Genomic DNA, 18,807 nt, shown 5'->3' with positions numbered 1-18,807 from the left:
CCTTATAGACTAACACAAGTCCTTTCAACATATTTTGTCTTCACTCATCCTAAATGATTCTCGAGAGGTTGCGTAGCATATAATTGCTCTTAGCAAAACATGTTTGATTAAGTCACCGAAAGGGAATGTGTATCTTGTTAGTATAGGTAATAACTTTAATTTTCTTTAAGTTTCTTTTAGTCGTTCTATCAACATGATTGTTTTCATTCGAATGTAGTCTCGGTTCATTTATGTACAATTCCTTTACTTGGGTGTCACAATTAATTTAAAAATAGTAGAAACAACTATGTAATGTCGTGACTCTTAGGGTTTTTATATTGGGCCATTACTACGTGTATATACACTGATACCATCATTAACTTTCCAAATAACTTACCAATAAATGTAAGAACGTCATGAATTTTCATTCATTTTTCATCGGAATTCATGTTTCTGGGAGATTTATGATACTATTTGCATCAATCGTCTATTTAGTTAAACTGGAACCCGAATTCAGTTAGTATATTTTTTTTCTCCAAATCCTCATCCTCAATTGCTTAACTCTAACTATGCCTTGATCGGAACCTAACGAAATGGATACGCAAATTACTTAACTCGATGTCAAATCTTTGTCTCGTTTTTACTTTCAATTTTACGTTATTTTTTATTTACAAAAATTGCGTTGACTCGAGCCTTATTAACTTGGGGTTAAAAAAGACTCTTTAACTCAACTAGTGAGTTAATTAATACCTGGCTGCCTCTCTCACTTAAACAAGATAATAATATTAACATCATTTTCTTTCCAAAAAAGGAAATAAAAGATTGAGATAAAAGTCAACGAAATGAAGGGCAGAGATTAAGTACACGTCAGAGAGAGAGAAGTCAGACGACGCATTCAAGGGTATAGATTAGAGACACGTCAGCAAGATCAAAGTGACAGTCAGAAATTATGTAAATTTTGATGCTTTAAAATGGTATGGAATCTGAAAGATTACGCACCGCAGAGAGAGAGAATTTGGGGGAAAAAAAAAATTAAAAGAATAAAAAAATAATTAAAAAAAAGTTCCCTACTTTGTTATTATTTACAAATTACTGCGATTGCTTTTAACCCAACTTTTAACCCTCATAATAATATGGAGATGGGTGAAAAATCTTTTGAAGTGGATGTGGTAAAGGAAGTTTTTAATCCAATATATATTTTTGAGAGGCTCGGATATGACGAAGAATCAGCAAATGAGTTGGGGTTAGGAGTGAAATGCCACTCGAATTCAAATCTAAATGGTTCTCCCTGAAATGGATTGAAGCACAATAGTTGGAAGTGTATAACCGTGAGGCTGACTACAATACGTAACGGAGTAAAATAGACAATATCTGCTAGTAATGGACTTAGACTGTTAGTGTAATGGCCTAGATCCACCGCTAGTAGATATTGTCCTCTTTAGGTTTTCCCTTTCGAGCTTCCCATGTCCCACATTGGTTGGGGAGGAGAACAAAACACTTTTTATAAGAGTGTGGAAACCTTCCTCTAGCATACATGTTTTAAAGCCTTAAGGAGAAGCTGAAAGGGAAAGCCCAAAAAGAATAATGTTTGCTAGCGATAGATCTAGGTCGTTACAAATGGTATCAGTATCAGAACCAGACACTGGACGATATGTCAGCCTTCTCGTTGTTCCCTGAAGGGGGGTAGACAAGAGGCGGTGTGCCAATAAGAACGCTGGGCCTCGAAAGAGGATGGATTGTGATGTCCCACATTGGTTGGGGAGGAGATTAAAGTAGTCTTTATAAGGGTGTGGAAACCTTACTCTAGCATACATGTTTTAAAGCTTTGAGGGAGAGTCAAAAGAAGATGATATTTGCTATCAATGGATCTGGGTCGTTACTCGTCCTTCGGGTTGATCGTCCTTCGGGTTGATTGTGAAATCTTACATTAATTGGAGAGAGGATATGAAAACCTCTCCCCAACAAACGAGTTTTAAAAAGAAAAGATGGGTAGATAGAAGGTTATTAACATTGATTTATCGTTTCAATGGTCGGTGGTTCAATTAGTCACTCCCGATGGCTAGAAATAGAAGGTTATTAACATTGATTTATCGTTTCAATGGTCGGTGGTTCAATTAGTCACTTCCATATACATAAAAATAAAAAAAGTCGATGATAGGAAAGGAAACGAATCTCAATAGCCTATAACGAGTTGTCGAGTAAAATTGCAATGAAATCCTATTTGGGCACAATTTCTATGGTATAATAATGAGAGTGAGAAAGTTGTGAGGAATTGTTGCTTAAATTTTGATGTGATGGAAGCCAATGTTGGTTGATAGAGCCTAACATTTTGGAACCATAAGGAAAAAATGGGTCACCAAAATGATTGCACCTTTAAATTTAGGTATTAATTTTTTATTTTAAAAACATTTTATAAAGATTTCGAGGATTTTAAAAATATTTTAAGTTCAGGTGAATTCGAGTAAAAGAGGAGTACACGAATGAATCAAGACCATATTCGAATGATAGCGATTTCGAGGATAGGATGACTACGAAATGTTTAAAAGAATTGAAAACTGTTACCTATATCAACAAAATATACTTTTCTTTTCAGTGGCTCAATCATAAGAATTATAAAATTAAGTATGTTTTGTTTGGAACAAATTTATAATGAGCGACCTATTGAGAATTTGTCTAGAAAGAATGTGAGTGAGGACAAAACGCACTGAAAAAATCCACGATACTCAAAAGTAACGTGACCATGTTGCTCGAGAATGTCGGGATTATCTGAATCCTGGGCATAGGGGCATCACACTCTTAGAAGCGAGAAGTAAGTAACGTGACCACGTTGCTCGAGAATACTGGAATCATCTGAATCCTGGGCGTAGGGGCATCACACTCTTAGAGGCGAGAAGTAAGTAACGTGACCATGTTGCTCGAGAATGTTGGGGTCATCCGAATCCTGAGCATAGGGGCGTTACACTCTTAGAAGCGAAAAGTAAGTAAAGTGACCATGTTGCTCAAGAATATTGGGATCATTCAAATCCTGGGCATATGGACATCACACTTTTAGAAGCGAGAAGTAAGTAACGTGACTATGCCCAGGATTTCATCACACTCAAGAATGTCGGGATCATCTGAATCCTGGGCATAGGGGCGACACAATTAGTCGAGAGTAAAATACAAATGTTTGGACATAAAAACACCTTTTTTCTTGGGTTTGGAACACATTTAATGCAATTAATTAAGAATGAACAAGAACAATTAATAATTAAATGAGTTATTAAGTAAAGTTGGGGAAATCCCAACTACCAAAAGGTAATTTTGATTCTTCATTTTAGAACTTTTAAACCTAAATTTGGATAGATAGGACTATGCCTTGATTCACCAAATTAGTTGAGACTTTATTATTATAATATTTCAATTTAAATATATAATTACATAAATAATTAGAGAGAATAAAGTAATATTTTATGATATTTTCCTTAAATTATATTTATTTAACAATATTTTTTTAAAAAAATTAATAGCAAATCTTTTTTAATTGCGATAGGCTAAAATAGACAATATTTGTCAGTGTGTTAGTGAGGACGTTCGCCCCCAAATGAGTGGATTGTGAGATCTCACATAGTTGGAGAAGGAAACAAAATATTCCTAATAAGGAGATGAAAACCTCTCCCTAATAAACTCGTTTTAAAACTTTGAGGATGACGACGATACGTAAAAGGTCAAAATGGACAATATCTGTTAGCGGTGGACTTGAGCCATTACAAATGGTAGCAAAGATAGACACGGGGTAGTGTGCCAGCGAGGACGTTGGCCTCCAAAGGAGTGGATTTTGAGATCCCACGTCGGTTGGAGGAGAAGAGAACAAAATATTCCTATTAAGGAGGTGGAAACCTTTCTCTAACAAACACGCTTCAAAACGTTGAGACTAACGACAATACCTAACAGGCAAAAACGGACAATATCTACTTGTAGTAGACATAGATATTGAAATGTTAAAGAAGACGAATACCGTTAAATAGCAATAAAAAAAGGAGTAGAAAAATGCAAATAAATTTGTTATCCATCACTATCAATTCAGTGCATTATTGTGTAGCGTCGTTCATTCATTCGTCCCTTCTCTTAGTCAATACACGACTATTACCTTCCATTTCGTTCGTTAAATCTTATACATAGTGCAATGTCTTATAAACAAAATTTAAACCAACCCTATAGAACATAACTATAAATATTCGAGTGCACGAGTCATATAAAAGAATATGAACCTAAGATTATACTTGCATAGTCTGGTAATGTCAATTTTCATTAAAGAACAAAGTCTCCTAACTTTCTGATATCGATATATTTAATTCATTGACCCGATAATCAATAAATCAATAACATTAAATCTAGATTGGTTAATTAATAATATGAATGAAGAGAAACTCAAATCATATATATAAAAGAAGAACAAAATGAAGAGAAAATATGGGACCCAATTTTGGAATTAGGGTTTAATTCTAAATTTTTTTTGGGGGTATCATTTTATGTTAGAAAGAAGGAAAAGAAAAAAGGGGAGAAAAAGAAAGCATTGGGGCCTATGTTCTTCACTGGAATCTCTTTGATATGATAAAAGTTGTATTTTTTGCACACGCAGAGTGCATATAATACACACGTATCACAAAATTTAAACTGTTTGACAATTACTGTTTTAACTATGAAGCAGTAGATTACAGATCTACTTCGCCATTTTTCTCTCTCTCCCCCTTAGAAATTGAAAGAGATAGGAGTTGTCACTTGCTGCCTCTACTAAGCAAACCCACTTCGCTAAACACTTGAAAACCCTACTGATTTCTTACCCCATTGTGTTTGTTTCTCGGGAAAAGGAGGGATTTTCTCGAGACCCAGTGAGGATTTAAGGCTTTTGCTTTGTGGGTTTTGTTTTGGGGAGTGTTTTCTTGGTGGGTTTGATTCAAAAACAGAGGAGAAAGTGAAGAAGAGGAAGAAATATGGATGCTTATGAAGCTACTACTCTGGTTTATGCGAAGATCAAGAACTTGGAACCTGAAAATGCTTCCAAAATCATGGGGTTTCTACTCATTCAAGACCTTGGAGATAAGGAGTTGATACGTTTGGCTTTTGGGCCTGATACCCTTTTGCATTCGCTGATTTTGAAGGCCAAAGCTCATTTAGGGTTTACTTTCAACTCTTCTTCTTCAACACCCTCTTCGCCTTCGCCGCTTAATCCTATTGCACGACCTTCAAACAGTAACCCCTTCTCTCAATCTTCGCCTAGAATCCCTAATAATGGCTTTGACTTTAGTAAAAACCCTTCTTCTCCTTCTTCAACGGGTTCTTGGTCACTTTCAGGCATCACTAACAATGCCATTAGCCCAAACTCCAGCCCCCTGCTCTCTTATGACAGTATTCGAGCTGCCCCTTTTCCAATGCCTTCATTTTTGCAGCACAAAAATGGGTTTGTGGATTCTGATGTCATTGAAGAGCCTCAAGTGAACGATTACCTTTCGTTTCTTAACGAGTCTTCTTCTTCAAGAGGTGAGGATTTGGTGGATCCAAGGATGGAAATAGGGCGTGGTTTGCAGAATTGGACACAGTCTATGGACAATGCTGAGACCCCTTTTCATAGAAGAAGCTATTCTGCTAGTGATGTTTGTTTTGGCTCTGAAGATGGTGGATTTGGAGTTGGGTATAAGCCTTGCCTTTACTTTGCTAGAGGTTTTTGTAAAAATGGTAGCAATTGCAAGTTCTTGCATGGCGATTTCTCTGATTCGGTTGATCCTTCTGCCGCCATTGTTGGTTCTCCTAGCAAACTAGAAAGCTTGTTTGAGCAGCGTGAGGAGTTGATGAGATATAAGGCTGCAGCTCAGCAACAGCAGAGGTTGGCCACGGCGTCTGAGTTGATGGCGGGAGTATCACCTTCACAGTATAATAAGTATATCAATTTTCTACTTCAACAACAAAATGATACTCATAGGTATGATGGAGATAGCTAACCAACTTTAGTGCTTTTACTTGTCATTCTTCTATATATAGTATATGATGCCTATAATGATCTGTAATGCAATCTTTCTTCTTTATTTGGAATGGATTATATAGAGCTACAGAAGCTGCGCTTATGATGGGAGATGAGTTTCAAAAGTTTGGAATGTCAAGGAGTGAAAGGAATGATTTCTTGGCTTTGGCTGCCGAGAAACGAAACTCGGCCTCAAGACAGATTTATTTGACATTCCCAGCTGATAGCACCTTCAAGGATGAAGATGTTTCGGAGTATTTCAGGTAACCAATGAGGTGTGCTGGTCTTTTTTCTGTGTGTTTGTGAACCATTCATGTCATTTTCAGGATTTTAAGGAAGCTGGCCATTGATGTTTTTTAAGTGCATAGTGAAATAAGCTTAAGTTCGAGCACGAATGCTTTCCCTTTGTACTGATCCTTAACGAATAACTATCTCTGGCTTAATTTCTCGTTTACCGGAACCACGAGCCTTCGTTCATGCTCCTATGCCCCACCTTTTGATCAAACATTCTTTGTTCTATTACAACTTCGGTTTGAGGATGAGAGCTACTTTTACGACCTTACTGGAACAAGATCTGTTCTATAGGTTGTACAATTGTGTCCGTGAACTCTAAGGACGAGGGCTACTTTTTTCATGTAAACATTGTTAGATGGTTTGATATTCGATTGATATGTGTTTGTCCACCTAGGCTTGAACATCAATTCGGAGGATTATAGATTTTCAGTACTAGCAAATCCAATAGAGTGAAGAAGTCTTTTACGATGTTATTTTGTTTTATGACCTTGACGGGATTCTTTCTTTCAACGACATTCAATTGGATATAGTTTTGTATATAGGCAATGTTGCGTGTTTATCCATCTTGTTGCATGTGTTCTTGGAAGATGTTTTGATATCTTTCTATCTTCCCGTGAACGTTTCTTTGCCTATACTTTTACCTCAACGATTTTACTTGCTTCCCTTTTCCAGTCACTTTATATCATGCTTTCAGTGTCTCTATTGTGTTCTCCATATTGTGTTGTTTCCTAACAAAAGAGAAAGCAAAGAAAAGAAAAGCTAAATACTCGAGTATATTCTGAAGAAGCATGAACACTATGCAACACCAACGCTCGTTGATATAGATAAAATGCACTACATATGCATATCCTTGTTTATGCACCTATGTGTCGTATGTGAATACTTGCTTAGTTGCGGTCTTCATTCGAACGTATACTTTTAAGCCTTATGGCATATTAGAAATAAAAGATGAAATATTTGTGTGTACAATTTTGTAGTTTTTTCGTACTGAAGCTCAATCAATTACAATATAAGGAATTATGTCCATGGGTAGCAAAATGTAGATCGAGCTAGGAATAGTTGCTCGAGGAACAGTTTAGAAGTCTGGTATGGAGGTTTAGATGGAAGGGTTGTCATTAGTCGTGATAAACGCCGTATTGTTTTTATCAATTTCTCAGTATTTGTATTTTCATGAAGTTCTTTTATTGCTTGACCGTTTTTTCGTTGATTCTAATCTTGATGAACTCGTATCCGTTTGCAGCAAATTTGGGCCTGTGCAAGATGTAAGGATTCCATACCAACAGAAGAGGATGTTCGGGTTTGTTACATTTGTCTATCCAGAAACCGTAAAACAAATATTAGCAAAGGGAAATCCACATTTCATATGCGAATCACGAGTGCTCGTGAAACCATACAAGGAGAAGGGAAAAGTTCCAGAAAAGTACGTTTATCATAAACTCTTTTGTGTTCAATACTGTTCCCTTTCTACCTTTATAGCAGTGATGTTTATAATACGGATGGAATGTAGGAGGCAGCAGCATCAACAACAGCAGCTCGACAGGGGTGACTTTACTCCTTGCTTGAGCCCCTCTGGACTGGACACCCGGGATCCGTATGACCTAAATCTCGGTATGAAATAAGTAGGCAAACTCATGCCCCAAACCTTACAGCCATTTGGTTCTCGAAAAGCTGGGGAATTGAATGAATATGCCTCTCATTTTTCCCGTTCCGTTCAATTTACAGGAGCACGAATGATGTATAATACGCAAGGGATGATGTTGCGTAGGAAATTAGAAGAGCAAGTTGAATTGCAGCAAGCACTCGAACTTCAGGGTAGACGACTACTGAATCTCCAACTTCCCGAATTGAAGAACGATCAGCTACACCACCATCACCCACATAATTTATCTATTTGTTCTCCATTGTCCACTGAATCTCATAATCAAATGAATCAGAATATTTATCCTCCTGATTTTATAAATCAAGAAGCTTCTGAAGGTTCGCTGATTCTTCCTCGAACTTCTCTCAGACGACTTATTCTGTTAGCTAACGGTGAAAGTTTTTTCAGGTCATGAGAATAACCAAGTAGCTACCAACAATGCAATAAGCACGCCGCAAACCTTTCAATTGGACGAGAGTTCTTGTTTTATCCAAAGCAACAGCCGGGGCAAAGCGACCGAAGATGGCTACAACTCCGAACTGCTTGAAACTCACAAAAGGTCTAAAATTTAGCTTCTGATTAAACCATCTTGATGATGGTCCAATTATTTCAATGGTACGACGTATTAACCATTTTCTTCTATTTAATTTACTTCGTGCACGAGGTCAGTGTTGAGCAGGTCCTTCCTGATAGTCCATTCGCTTCTCCTAAAAAATCTACCTTGGGTCAACATTCTGATTTTTCGTCTCTTAAACCGGATGGATGCGGTCCCAATACCTTACCGTCATCGTCCCAGAGCAATTTGTCACTGCCTTCTGGTCCTGCTGGTGACATAACTTCACCTGAATAACGTTTTTACTCCACGGTCGAATGGCAACCTGTCGTCCTCTTGTGGTTGTTCACTTTCCCGTCATGCTAATTTATGAAGTCTGTAATTCAAAGTAAGATACATTACTTTCCTTAGGTTTCTATTCCTTGTGTGAATCTTTTGAAATATAGGCAATAACTACATGAGCATGGCCAGCAGATATCAACAATGTTAGGGTAAGATCACTGATCTCTTACTCATCAACTTCTTGCTATTTTTCGAGCGAATGAAACTGCTAATATCGCTTGTGTTTCATTTATGCAGAAAAATTAGAGAAGCATATAGCAGGCAGAAGAATTATCCCGAGATGTATAGAGAAAGTATACCTACTTTGAGGAGTAGATCTACTATTACGACCATAGAGACGATCTCCACAAGTATCATCTTCATCAATACACACTCCTAACAGCAAATACGTATAAATTCATACATTTAGGACAGATGATTTGGTTCATGAGAGTTAGGTTTCTTCTGTGTTTATTTTGTGCCTTATTTGGGTGTGTGCTGGACCATGCTGACTAAAGAACTCCGGTCGGGTTAACTCCCTTTTACATCTTTCGTCTACACATAAGTTCTTGTGTTCGTTCTTCGCGTTCATAGTTAGGTAGAATTTGAAGTTTCTGTGAATCTCACAAGAGCCACATTTGTACATAGCAGCCAGTAGTGTAGCTAACTGATGAAATGATCACAGAACTGATTGGGACCAAACAAAGTAGGGGTTGGTTACACCTTTTCCATTTTCTTTTCTCCTCAAGAACATAATAATTTGATGATACTATTCTTTTCTTTTTTCTTTGCAAATTGACAAAACAAGGACAAAAATGGATTTTGATTTGGTTTGTGAAAGTTTATAGCTTTAGAGGACTGTTTTGTCTCACACTGTTTGTGTTTAGGCCCACACATGGACCAAGGAAGGGTATCACATGGGGGCACTGACATGGTATAAATGGTATCAATCCAACACTCCCTTCCCTTTTCTCTGTACATTATTATATATATATATATGTTGTTGTTGTTCTTGTTTGTGATGGGCATTGTTTTGTGTGCATTGGAGGGAGTGAGGGGGGAGGCGCCAACTTTTGTACTGGCATGAGTTTAAATTATTTGGTTTGGTAGCTTTTTTTTTACAGTTTTTTGAGCTGCTTTGTTGTTCTGGCTTCCATATCAGAAGTGGTTGTGGTTGAATATGGTGCACACATGTGAACTGATCTGAGCTGTTCTCTCTTTTATTGGGCCCTTTTGATGACTTTTAAGAGATACCCACTCTCTCCATTTACCATTTACTTTTCTAAACCTTTTTCTGAGTGAAACTCTAAGTGGGGGAATCTGATTTGTATCAGTGAATGGGCATTTTTGGGGTTTGAATGAGAATTTTAGAACGAGTTTGTCTCTAACAACCCAACTAAGTAGATATTGTTCTCTTTAAGCTTTTCTTTTCGGACTTCTTTTACATTACTTCGGTTTGCGGGCAAAGAAGGCACCATGAGAGAGAGCGACACATATTGGGAAGCACATGGGGCATCTCGTTTTGGATGCCAAGATGACTATGCATTTTGTTTTGTTATAATTCACCATTTATTGCAAGTTTTTTTGGTGCTTTTCCAAGATGCTTTTGAAAAATTTGGAGTCTTTCATGACTCAGTTATGTGTGTCAGAGTTTAATGACTTTGTTACATACACGTACGTATGTATATGAACTCATTTATGTACTTCCCATTATATCATGAATTCAAAGCAAAGCCTTTTGAATTTGAATTGATATCTCTTTTTGGGTGGAATGAACACTTTATCATTATGCTTTTAACCCCCTACTTTCAATTTAGTTTCTATTAAGATGTAACGTTTATTTGGTTCGATTAGTTTGAACTATCATTGTCGATACATGTTTGGTTTTCTTAGTAACTAAAACTGTGGTTGGTTTGATTTGGGACGTTTTGTTGGTTTCGGTTGGTTTGATTTAGATTGGTAGTGTTTTTGTTAGGTGGGTTAGTTTGGTCTTCAAGATGCTCGTTTTGACAAAAAAATATTGACTTAGAATGACTCGTTTACACTTGTTTAAGTTGTTAGAAGATATACAGGGGTGTCTTACTTTTACTTGAAAATTAAGAATCAACACGTGATTTTAATATTTTAGGATAAAATAAGAACAAATAATGGTATTGAGCCGTCAAAAAGTGTATCATTCAAATGAGATGCTTAAATGAGTGAGAGATCTCCCGATGTCAACTCTCCACTTCTCAACTCAACTTAAATAATGTGGGACAAAATTTCCATTCCCCTCATTTTTTTCCATAATTTTTTTAGGTTATTACACGTTCGAATGACCGGTGAATATGAGACGACATGTTGGCTTCCCGGAGCACTCTACTAAAAAATACAAGCACATAGAATCTATCAAAAGTTAATATCATTCCACTTGACATTACTGAAGTAATTTGTACGTTTATTTCTAACATCTCATGTCTCGGATTCGACACCTAATATTTTTGATATTTTCCTGCATCCCGTATGACATGGTCACTTTACCTACTTCTCGTAGACAATTTGAGCTTTCATTGTCATTATACATTGATGACGGTTGTCTACGATTGTAGCTCTGCATCGTTTTTAAATTTTCTGATCAATTCAATTAAAAATAGTTAGATTATTTCTCAACCAAGATTAACGTTTCATTTTTTTTTTATAATATCATTCAATATGGTCTTTGACCAACAACATTGCCATGCAGGTTATAGTTACATGTGATGAGCACACCGCAGGCATTGTTGCATTCTACTCTTGTACGTCCAATTCTTATCGAGTTCCTCCATACCACTTGTGTATAATGGGTACACACGCTACCAGAATCACATGAATTGGTGGCGTAGTTATTGAATTGCTTTTCATCCACCCATAGCTTGACTGCGTTGGTGGCTGTCAAGTCGGGCATTCCCCATGCAAAGATTCTCCCCATAAGCCCCACCGGAGTGCACCAATTTGCAGTCATTGATGCGTTCATTGACATGTTGTTGGGCGTAGTTTGCCAGCTTCTCATCCCATTGTTGGCTTTTTCGCCTTAATCTCAAATTAATTAATTATAATTAATTAATTAATTGATATTTTGATGATAACAAACCTACCTTCAATTATTAACCATTCTCAGTATTTTTGTCCACAATGTAAGGTTGGGAATAATGATTTCAACATTTTTTTTTGTTCACTCAAATTAGAGATAAAACGAGGAAGTTTCAGTCAAAACAAATACTCGATGTGATGATGTGGTGGAAAAATTGACATCATGAACCAATCAAATTCAAAACAAGATACCTGACTTGATGATATGGCGACAAAATTGACATCATGAACTAGCGACAGAATTGACATCATAGTCAAAACAAAATTTCTTTTGAATTATGACATTTATAAATTTGGTAGAGTAACAAAGGGTAGAGTTTTCAATTACATTTATAAAATTTTTCTGTTATTTTTAAATGGAAAGAAATTATAATGATTTAAATTTACAAAAATTAATTTTGAAAAAGGAAATTATTTGAATTATAAAATTATTTCAATTACAATTATAATGATTTCAATTATATTTATAAAATTTTATTGGAAAGAAATTATAATGATTTAAATTTACAAAAACTAAGTTTTGAAAAAGGAAATTATTTGAATTATAAAATTATTTCAATTACATTTATGATTTCAATTATTATATTTCAATATGTTATATAATATATATATATATATATATATATATATATATATATATATATATATATATATATATATATATATGTTTTTAGGATCGCTATTTAAACTCTCACCTCTTCATATTTTTTTCACAACACAACACAGAACTTTCACAACACAACACACAGAACATTTCTTTTTTTCTTTTAGTTTATTCCAGATGTCTATTACTTCAGAGTGTTAGTGTGTTTCTAAAACATTTGTGTACCGATTTGATCTTGAGCCGTGGAAATGATTGAGTTTGCCTTTGAACTCGTAAAAAGAGAGATGAAGCTGTTGGTAAAGCTACTGTGTTATATTTTCTAACCCTTTTTCTATTTAAATTCTAAATTTTGAGTTTTATTGCATGTATAAGTTTTATTGTTATGAGAAAAAAAATTAATAATTAATTGTTGAAACTCTATTCACCCCTCTAGGGTTGTCATATCGATCCAACCCCCATTTGATAGGACCAACACCAACTTGGGCACGAGCAGCGTTGTGGGCATTGATGTAGGAAGCAGGTGAGTTCTCTTCAACTAGAGAGAAGGGGGTTAGGGGGGCCGGTTAGGGTGCTCGATTGAGTTATGGAGTTCAAAGTTCACGTGGAGTTAATAAATCTGTGTTTGGGGTACCAGTTCTTTAAAGAGGGAGGAGGCCGGAGGAAGATACATGGGTTGGAGTAAGTAATGAAACAAAAGAAATAGGAGTGTTTGTAGGTTGAGTTGGGTCGAGTTGTCTGAGTTGAGATATTTTTTTTGGACCCAAAAAGTTCTTTGGACAGTAAATTTTTCAATCGAAATATACCGTATTAACTAATGAACCCAAACCAACTCAACCATAAATCTTTTGGGTTGGGTTAGTTCGGGTTATAATTTTATTAATAAAAGTAAAATATTCGCCCGTAAAATTTTCAAATATTTAATAAAATTTGTTAATATATGTTTTGAAAAATTATTTTCAAATAGTTAAAAATAATGTTAGAGAGTTGTTAGAGAATAAATAACTAAAAAAAATTATTATAACATTAATTAAATAAATAAATAAATAAATATATATATATATATATATTTGTATTGCAAGAAAAATAAAATATATTGAAATTAACAATAAATTCGAGTTGGTTCGGTTGAACGGAATCTTGTTTTAGGGAAAATCATAATCCAATCTAATTTATAAAATTTTCATTTATTTGAATTAGGAAGATTGAAAGAGGTGAGTTGGATAGATTGATCGGGTTTTTCAAATCATTAAATTTTTTAAACACGGTGACGAAAAAAAGGTGAGTTGAATGAGTTAATAAGTTGAGTTGGTTACGTTAAGTTTTTAACCCAAACTTCATACGTCAGCCGTTTAACCAAGAGTTACGTTCCCAATTCATTATCCCAATTAGATCTACTTTAACCTTGTTTCTAAGTCGATTCCTCGAACACTATATTCAGAAGCATCAAGCTCAAAACTCGAAGATATAAAAGCGAAACAAGTGAGGGAAAAGAGTACCAGTAGGGAGAGAGACACGACATCAGGAATGAAGCAGCCGATGATATCCGACGTAAGTCCAAACGGTAAAAGAGCCGTGTAATCCTCATCTTTAATCGCCATCGCCATCGCCATCGCATATTACTCGACTTCAATCCTGTTTCACCAGAACTTATAAGGAGTAGAGAAAGAGAGCAAAAGTTGGAGAAGATTGATGAAGGCATGATGAGATGGTATAGAAATGATATCTCTTCTGCGGTGTTGGAGGCATGTTGAGTCTTGTGTGGCCTCAAAATTCAACCAAGATGATAGTGTGTTTACTCTACCGTGTTTTAATGCAATAGTTCAAGCCTACCGCTAGCATATATTATCAGTTTTAGCCTGTTACATATCGTCATCAATCTTACCATTATGAATCGAATCTTAGCAACTAAATATCTTATTTTTGTCTCCTGAAGTTGGGTACAGTTGAAGAAAGCCACTCGAAATTGGTGAGTGGGTCATAACAATAAGCATAATACAAAGAATGGAGCTCATTATCCTAGTTGCAGAAAAAGAAAAGATTAAGAATCTCAAACACAGAAATTCGACATGAATCCCAAAATATCAGGCAAATTTCAGAATCCAATTGAGTGCTAGCTAAAACAATAGCTGTGGGATGCCAATCAGAAGCAACAAGCTCAAAATTGAATAAATAAACGATTTAGTAAACCACAGAAATGCATTCGGAAGAACGAAAAAACAAACAAGTGATGAGAAAGAGTACCTGTCCGGCGAGGGCCGCCACATTGAGGAAGTCGAAAGAAGCTGCCAATGCGAGAAGCCGATCCAAACGGTAAAAGAGCCATAGAATCCACATCTTCAATCGCCATCACCATATTTCCCGACTTCAAACCTGCTTCACCACAAGATGCTTATTCGTTACGATAAGATTAAAACCCTAGAAAATTGAGCCAGTTCTTGAACCGAAAAAACAGAGATATGAAATGAAATTACCTATGAATCGGTGGAAAACAAGAGAAATCAAAGACGCAAGGAGAAGAACAAAAACGGAGCGAAACATGGAGAAGATTGAAGAAGCCATGAACGAGCACTGAACTGATTCAAGTCGGAGAGGTGTGTACCTCTCTTTCTCCTTCCCATCTTAACTTCTGTGGAGAGGTTGTCCCCAGATTTCAACGGAAAAAATTGAATTGGAAATTGATTGCGTAATGAATAGGGTGTTGGAGGGTTGATTTGCTCATCGAGGTAGAAAAGTACTGCACATCCCATTCTATGAAGTTGAGGACCAAGGTCATGTTAATATGTTATGAATATGTTATGAATTGATAGGTCTCAAATATGACTGCATATGATCGGGTTTCTTGACCTCAACGGTGAGGTTACTTAGTATTTCTTAAAATACTGAAGTCATGTGTTACTCTTATTTTCCAAGTAAAAGTAAGGTACCTATGTACGAATGAAGATGTCGTGGTGATAGTCATGAGACTAATGTTAAGATAGATGCATTCATGTTAACTGTCACCCTTAGGTTAGATTAGGGTATTGTTTTATAGGGGTGTACATGGTCCGGGTTCGTTGGGTTGAGGGATTTTTTTGACCCAACCCAAAGTTCGGGTTAAGTTAGGTTGATGGATTTTTTGACCTAACCCAAAAGTTCGGGTTGATTGGATTGATAATCCAACCCAACCCGAAACTTTTCACAACCCAACCCAACCCAACCCTCTCTATTTTCGGGTTGGATCCGGTTGGGTTGTAAATTTTTTTTTTTTAAGTTTTGGGTTGAGTTGGGATGATGGATTTTTTTTTACCCAAAAGTTCGGTTGTTGTAAATTTTTTTTTTTAAGTTTTGGGTTGAGTTGGGTTGATAGATTTTTTTTACTCAACCTAAAGTTCGAGTTCGTTGGATTGGTAACCCAACCTCACTCAATCCGAAACTTTTCACAACCCAACCCAATTATCAGAATACAATCTTAAATCAACATGGTCATAAAACTAAACAATTGCTCGTGTTAGTTGGATTGATAACCCAACCCAACCCGAAACCTTTCACAACCCAACCCAATTATCCGAGTACAATCTTAAATCAGCATGATCATAAAACTAAACTATTGGTTAGAGTAACAAAAATAACAAAAATACTTAGGGTCGAGCTAATGTCTCTTGATTAGCGTAAGTACCAATCTCGCAAGCCCATTAATAAAAAAAAAATTTCTTAATATATTTTATATATTTTTATTTGGCTCGGGTCAGTTCGAAGGTTTTGCCCACGAACTCAAAACCGAACCGATACCGTTCGAATTCAGAAAAATGAACGCAACCCTACCCGAAATGCTAATCCAACCCAACCCAACCTTTATAGTTCGAGTTGAGGGTTGGGTTGTTTGTATAATATCATTTATAACCATTAAAACAAGTCGATATCAGTAGTGTTACCAGCGACGAGACGTTCATACTATTTCTTGAACATAACATTCTTCTCGTAGTATTTCAACTACACAATACTCTCAAATTTGTTTATATAACATAACTTTCATAACCACCAAACACAACATTAAAATGTAAACGATAAGTAGCAACTAAACGTGTTAGGGCTTCCACCAAGAGGCCTCTTTATTCATATTAGGCCATAAGGGTTAGCTTAGATCGATATCATTTGAAGTCGAGTTGGTACTTGGGTTGTTTGCTCGGCGTGAACAACCCAAAATGCTTCTCAACTTCCTGAGGACCCTTCATATTTTCATCGAACATGGCAAAGAGGTAAACATGGATGCCTTTTCCCGGCCTTTTTGGTGTCCCTTTCCTACTCTTCACATGATTGAGAAGATTGTTGTAATAGGTGCCCGCATTCTCAATCGTTGCACCCGTACCACCGGCCGATGGCCAACCAGTCTCTGATATCACAATCGACACGTCTCTTCCACCTGATTTCTCGAGAGCAGCATACAACGTATCGACCATCGCATCGAAAAGGTTATCATACACAAGACTACCGTCCCTCACAAAACCCTCTGGTGGTGAATTGAATAAAGCATAGGGAAGTTGGACATTGGGGTCATTAGCATAGGCAAAATAGGGATACACATTGGCTAGAAGTGGGGAGTGAATTTGAGCTAAAAAGCTAACAATTGGGTTTATAAATTGGTATGCAGCCACATTGAATGAGCCTTCTTGAGGAGGAAATGACCTAGCTGGATCCAATAGTCCTGTGTCTATGGCTGTGGAAACCTTTATCTTTTCATGCAAATTAGCCTCTACAAGTGCATTGTAAATGCTTTGCATGGCTGGAAGGACAAACGGAGCATTTTTTGGGTCGGTCGAGAACACCTCGTTCCCGACAGCAATGTATCGGAACTTAACGTCTTGAACTCGGGATTGGACATATGTTTGGACCCAAGTTTTTGCAGCGGAAGAAGAAGTAAGATATTGAAGCTGGTCACTAGGAATGTCCAACATGACATGTATGTTTGAGCCTTTTAGGGCATCTAAGACCATCTCATTTGGTGAGTAAATCCTTATTTTGCCAATGTCATTGCTTTTGTAAAGCTTAATCACGTCTCTAATATTTATTAAGTTGTCACCACGATCTCCATAGCAGACACCGATCGCTTCTGTGCCTATGCATATAAACCATAAAAAAGTTGACTATTCGTGAAATATTAAAATATATATCTAACTAATGAGGAGTTAACTAAGACACGTTGATCAGAGCATATAGCTTAACAGATTGAGACATGCATCTTCGATCTAAAGATTAAAGATTCGAATTCTCACTGGAACTAAAATAAAAGTTAATAAGAATACAAACGAGAAAGAGAAATGCGATGAAGACCTATAGAGATGAGCGGCGTGAGGAGAATGAAAATGGAAGAAAACGCGAGGGAAGGAGTAGAATTGACCATGGTTAGGGCTATTTTGTGTTTTGATAGCTTAAAGGAGTTGGTATTTATAAGAGGCAAAACCCAATAGGCACTCCAAAAAAAAGTCTACTTTTCCCCTTCATTACTCTAAATTAGTCCGAGTAGCTACATGTGAAACACGTTTGATTTAATTAGTTCATCGTGGCATGATTAAGACCTCTTATTTTGTATCACGAGAGTTTTCGGTTAAATTTTGTTTTATGAAACTATAACAGTTCAAGCTTATTGCTAGTAGATATTGTCTATTTTGATCCGTTACGTATCGTTATCAGTCTCACTGTAATGACTCAAATCCACCGCTAGTAGATATTGTCTTCTTTGGGTTTTCCCTCAAGGCTTTAAAACGAGTCTGCTAGGAGAAAGTTTCCACACCCTTATAAATTAGGTTTGTTCTCCTCCCCGAAAACCAATGTGGGACATCACAATCCACCCCCCTTCGGGGCCCAGCGTCTTCACTGGCATTCTTTTCTTCCTCCAATCGATGTGGGACCACCCCCAAATCCACCCCCTTTGGGGCCCAGCGTCCTTATTGGCACACCGCCTCGTGTCTACCCTCTTCGGGGAACAATGTTTGTTCTCCTCCCCGAAAACCAATGTAGGACATCACAATCCACCTCCCTTCGGGGCCCAGCGTCTTCACTGGCACTCTTTCCTTCCTCCAATCGATGTGGGACCACCCCCATCCTCCCCGAAAACCAATGTGGGACATCACAATTCACCCCCCTTCGGGGCCCAGCGTCTTCACTGGCACTCTTTTCTTCCTCCAATCGATGTGGGACCACCCCCAAATCCACCCCCTTTGGGGCCCAGCGTCCTTATTGGCACACCGCCTCGTGTCTACCCTCTTCGGGGAACAATGTTTGTTCTCCTCCCCGAAAACCAATGTAGGACATCACAATCCACCTCCCTTCGGGGC

At 36.9% G+C, this 18,807-nt stretch overlaps 3 protein-coding genes across 4 annotated transcripts; 1 reads left to right on the top strand and 2 right to left on the bottom strand.

Annotated features, from left to right (window-relative positions):
- The first annotated feature begins 4,669 nt into the window (after window positions 1-4,669).
- On the top strand, window positions 4,670-9,564 carry LOC111485400 (zinc finger CCCH domain-containing protein 55-like). The gene is made up of 8 exons (XM_023132271.1): window positions 4,670-5,938; window positions 6,061-6,240; window positions 7,512-7,691; window positions 7,779-7,879; window positions 7,994-8,248; window positions 8,319-8,469; window positions 8,580-8,954; window positions 9,043-9,564. Exons 1-7 carry the CDS (start codon window positions 4,953-4,955, stop codon window positions 8,758-8,760), a joined length of 2,034 nt encoding a protein of 677 aa, XP_022988039.1. The 5' UTR covers window positions 4,670-4,952; the 3' UTR covers window positions 8,761-8,954; window positions 9,043-9,564.
- A 1,858-nt stretch (window positions 9,565-11,422) lies between these two features.
- On the bottom strand, window positions 11,423-15,220 carry LOC111485526 (pathogenesis-related protein 1C-like). Of its 2 annotated transcripts, XM_023132456.1 has the most exons (5): window positions 14,968-15,220; window positions 14,738-14,866; window positions 13,993-14,128; window positions 12,957-13,031; window positions 11,423-11,818 (listed from the first exon to the last, which is right to left on the bottom strand). In XM_023132456.1, the coding sequence occupies exons 1-4, from the start codon at window positions 15,053-15,055 to the stop codon at window positions 13,028-13,030; spliced, it is 357 nt and encodes a 118-aa protein (XP_022988224.1). In that variant the 5' UTR covers window positions 15,056-15,220; the 3' UTR covers window positions 11,423-11,818; window positions 12,957-13,027. The 2 variants fall into 2 exon arrangements, with proteins under 2 accessions (XP_022988224.1, XP_022988223.1); XM_023132455.1 differs by lacking the exons at window positions 14,738-14,866; window positions 14,968-15,220 and having other exon boundaries at window positions 13,993-14,279.
- Window positions 15,221-16,373: 1,153 nt separating this feature from the next.
- On the bottom strand, window positions 16,374-17,875 carry LOC111485485 (glucan endo-1,3-beta-glucosidase-like). The gene is made up of 2 exons (XM_023132400.1): window positions 17,804-17,875; window positions 16,374-17,588 (listed from the first exon to the last, which is right to left on the bottom strand). Exons 1-2 carry the CDS (start codon window positions 17,871-17,873, stop codon window positions 16,624-16,626), a joined length of 1,035 nt encoding a protein of 344 aa, XP_022988168.1. The 5' UTR covers window positions 17,874-17,875; the 3' UTR covers window positions 16,374-16,623.
- Window positions 17,876-18,807: the final 932 nt, after the last annotated feature.

Source organism: Cucurbita maxima, unplaced genomic scaffold (assembly GCF_002738345.1).
Source record: "Cucurbita maxima cultivar Rimu unplaced genomic scaffold, Cmax_1.0 Cma_Scf00010, whole genome shotgun sequence".
Lineage (NCBI taxonomy): Eukaryota > Viridiplantae > Streptophyta > Magnoliopsida > Cucurbitales > Cucurbitaceae > Cucurbita > Cucurbita maxima.
This window is presented reverse-complemented; position numbering and strand designations above follow the sequence as displayed.

Excerpts from the sequence above, each read along its gene's own strand:
- LOC111485526 (XM_023132455.1), bottom strand. The coding sequence starts at position 14,106 with ATGGCGATGGCGATGGCGATTAAAGATGAGGATTACACGGCTCTTTTA. Across the intron at positions 13,032-13,992 it reads TCGTGTCTCTCTCCCTACTG|TTGAAGAGAACTCACCTGCT; the intron begins GTACTCTTTTCC and ends CCTTCTCTCTAG. Across the intron at positions 11,819-12,956 it reads AGTTGGTGTTGGTCCTATCA|AATGGGATGAGAAGCTGGCA; the intron begins AATGGGGGTTGG and ends GAAAAAGCCAAC.
- LOC111485485 (XM_023132400.1), bottom strand. The coding sequence starts at position 17,873 with ATGGTCAATTCTACTCCTTCCCTCGCGTTTTCTTCCATTTTCATTCTC. Across the intron at positions 17,589-17,803 it reads CACGCCGCTCATCTCTATAG|GCACAGAAGCGATCGGTGTC; the intron begins GTCTTCATCGCA and ends TTATATGCATAG.
- LOC111485400 (XM_023132271.1), top strand. The coding sequence starts at position 4,953 with ATGGATGCTTATGAAGCTACTACTCTGGTTTATGCGAAGATCAAGAAC. Across the intron at positions 5,939-6,060 it reads CAACAAAATGATACTCATAG|AGCTACAGAAGCTGCGCTTA; the intron begins GTATGATGGAGA and ends TGGATTATATAG. Across the intron at positions 7,880-7,993 it reads TCCGTATGACCTAAATCTCG|GAGCACGAATGATGTATAAT; the intron begins GTATGAAATAAG and ends TTCAATTTACAG.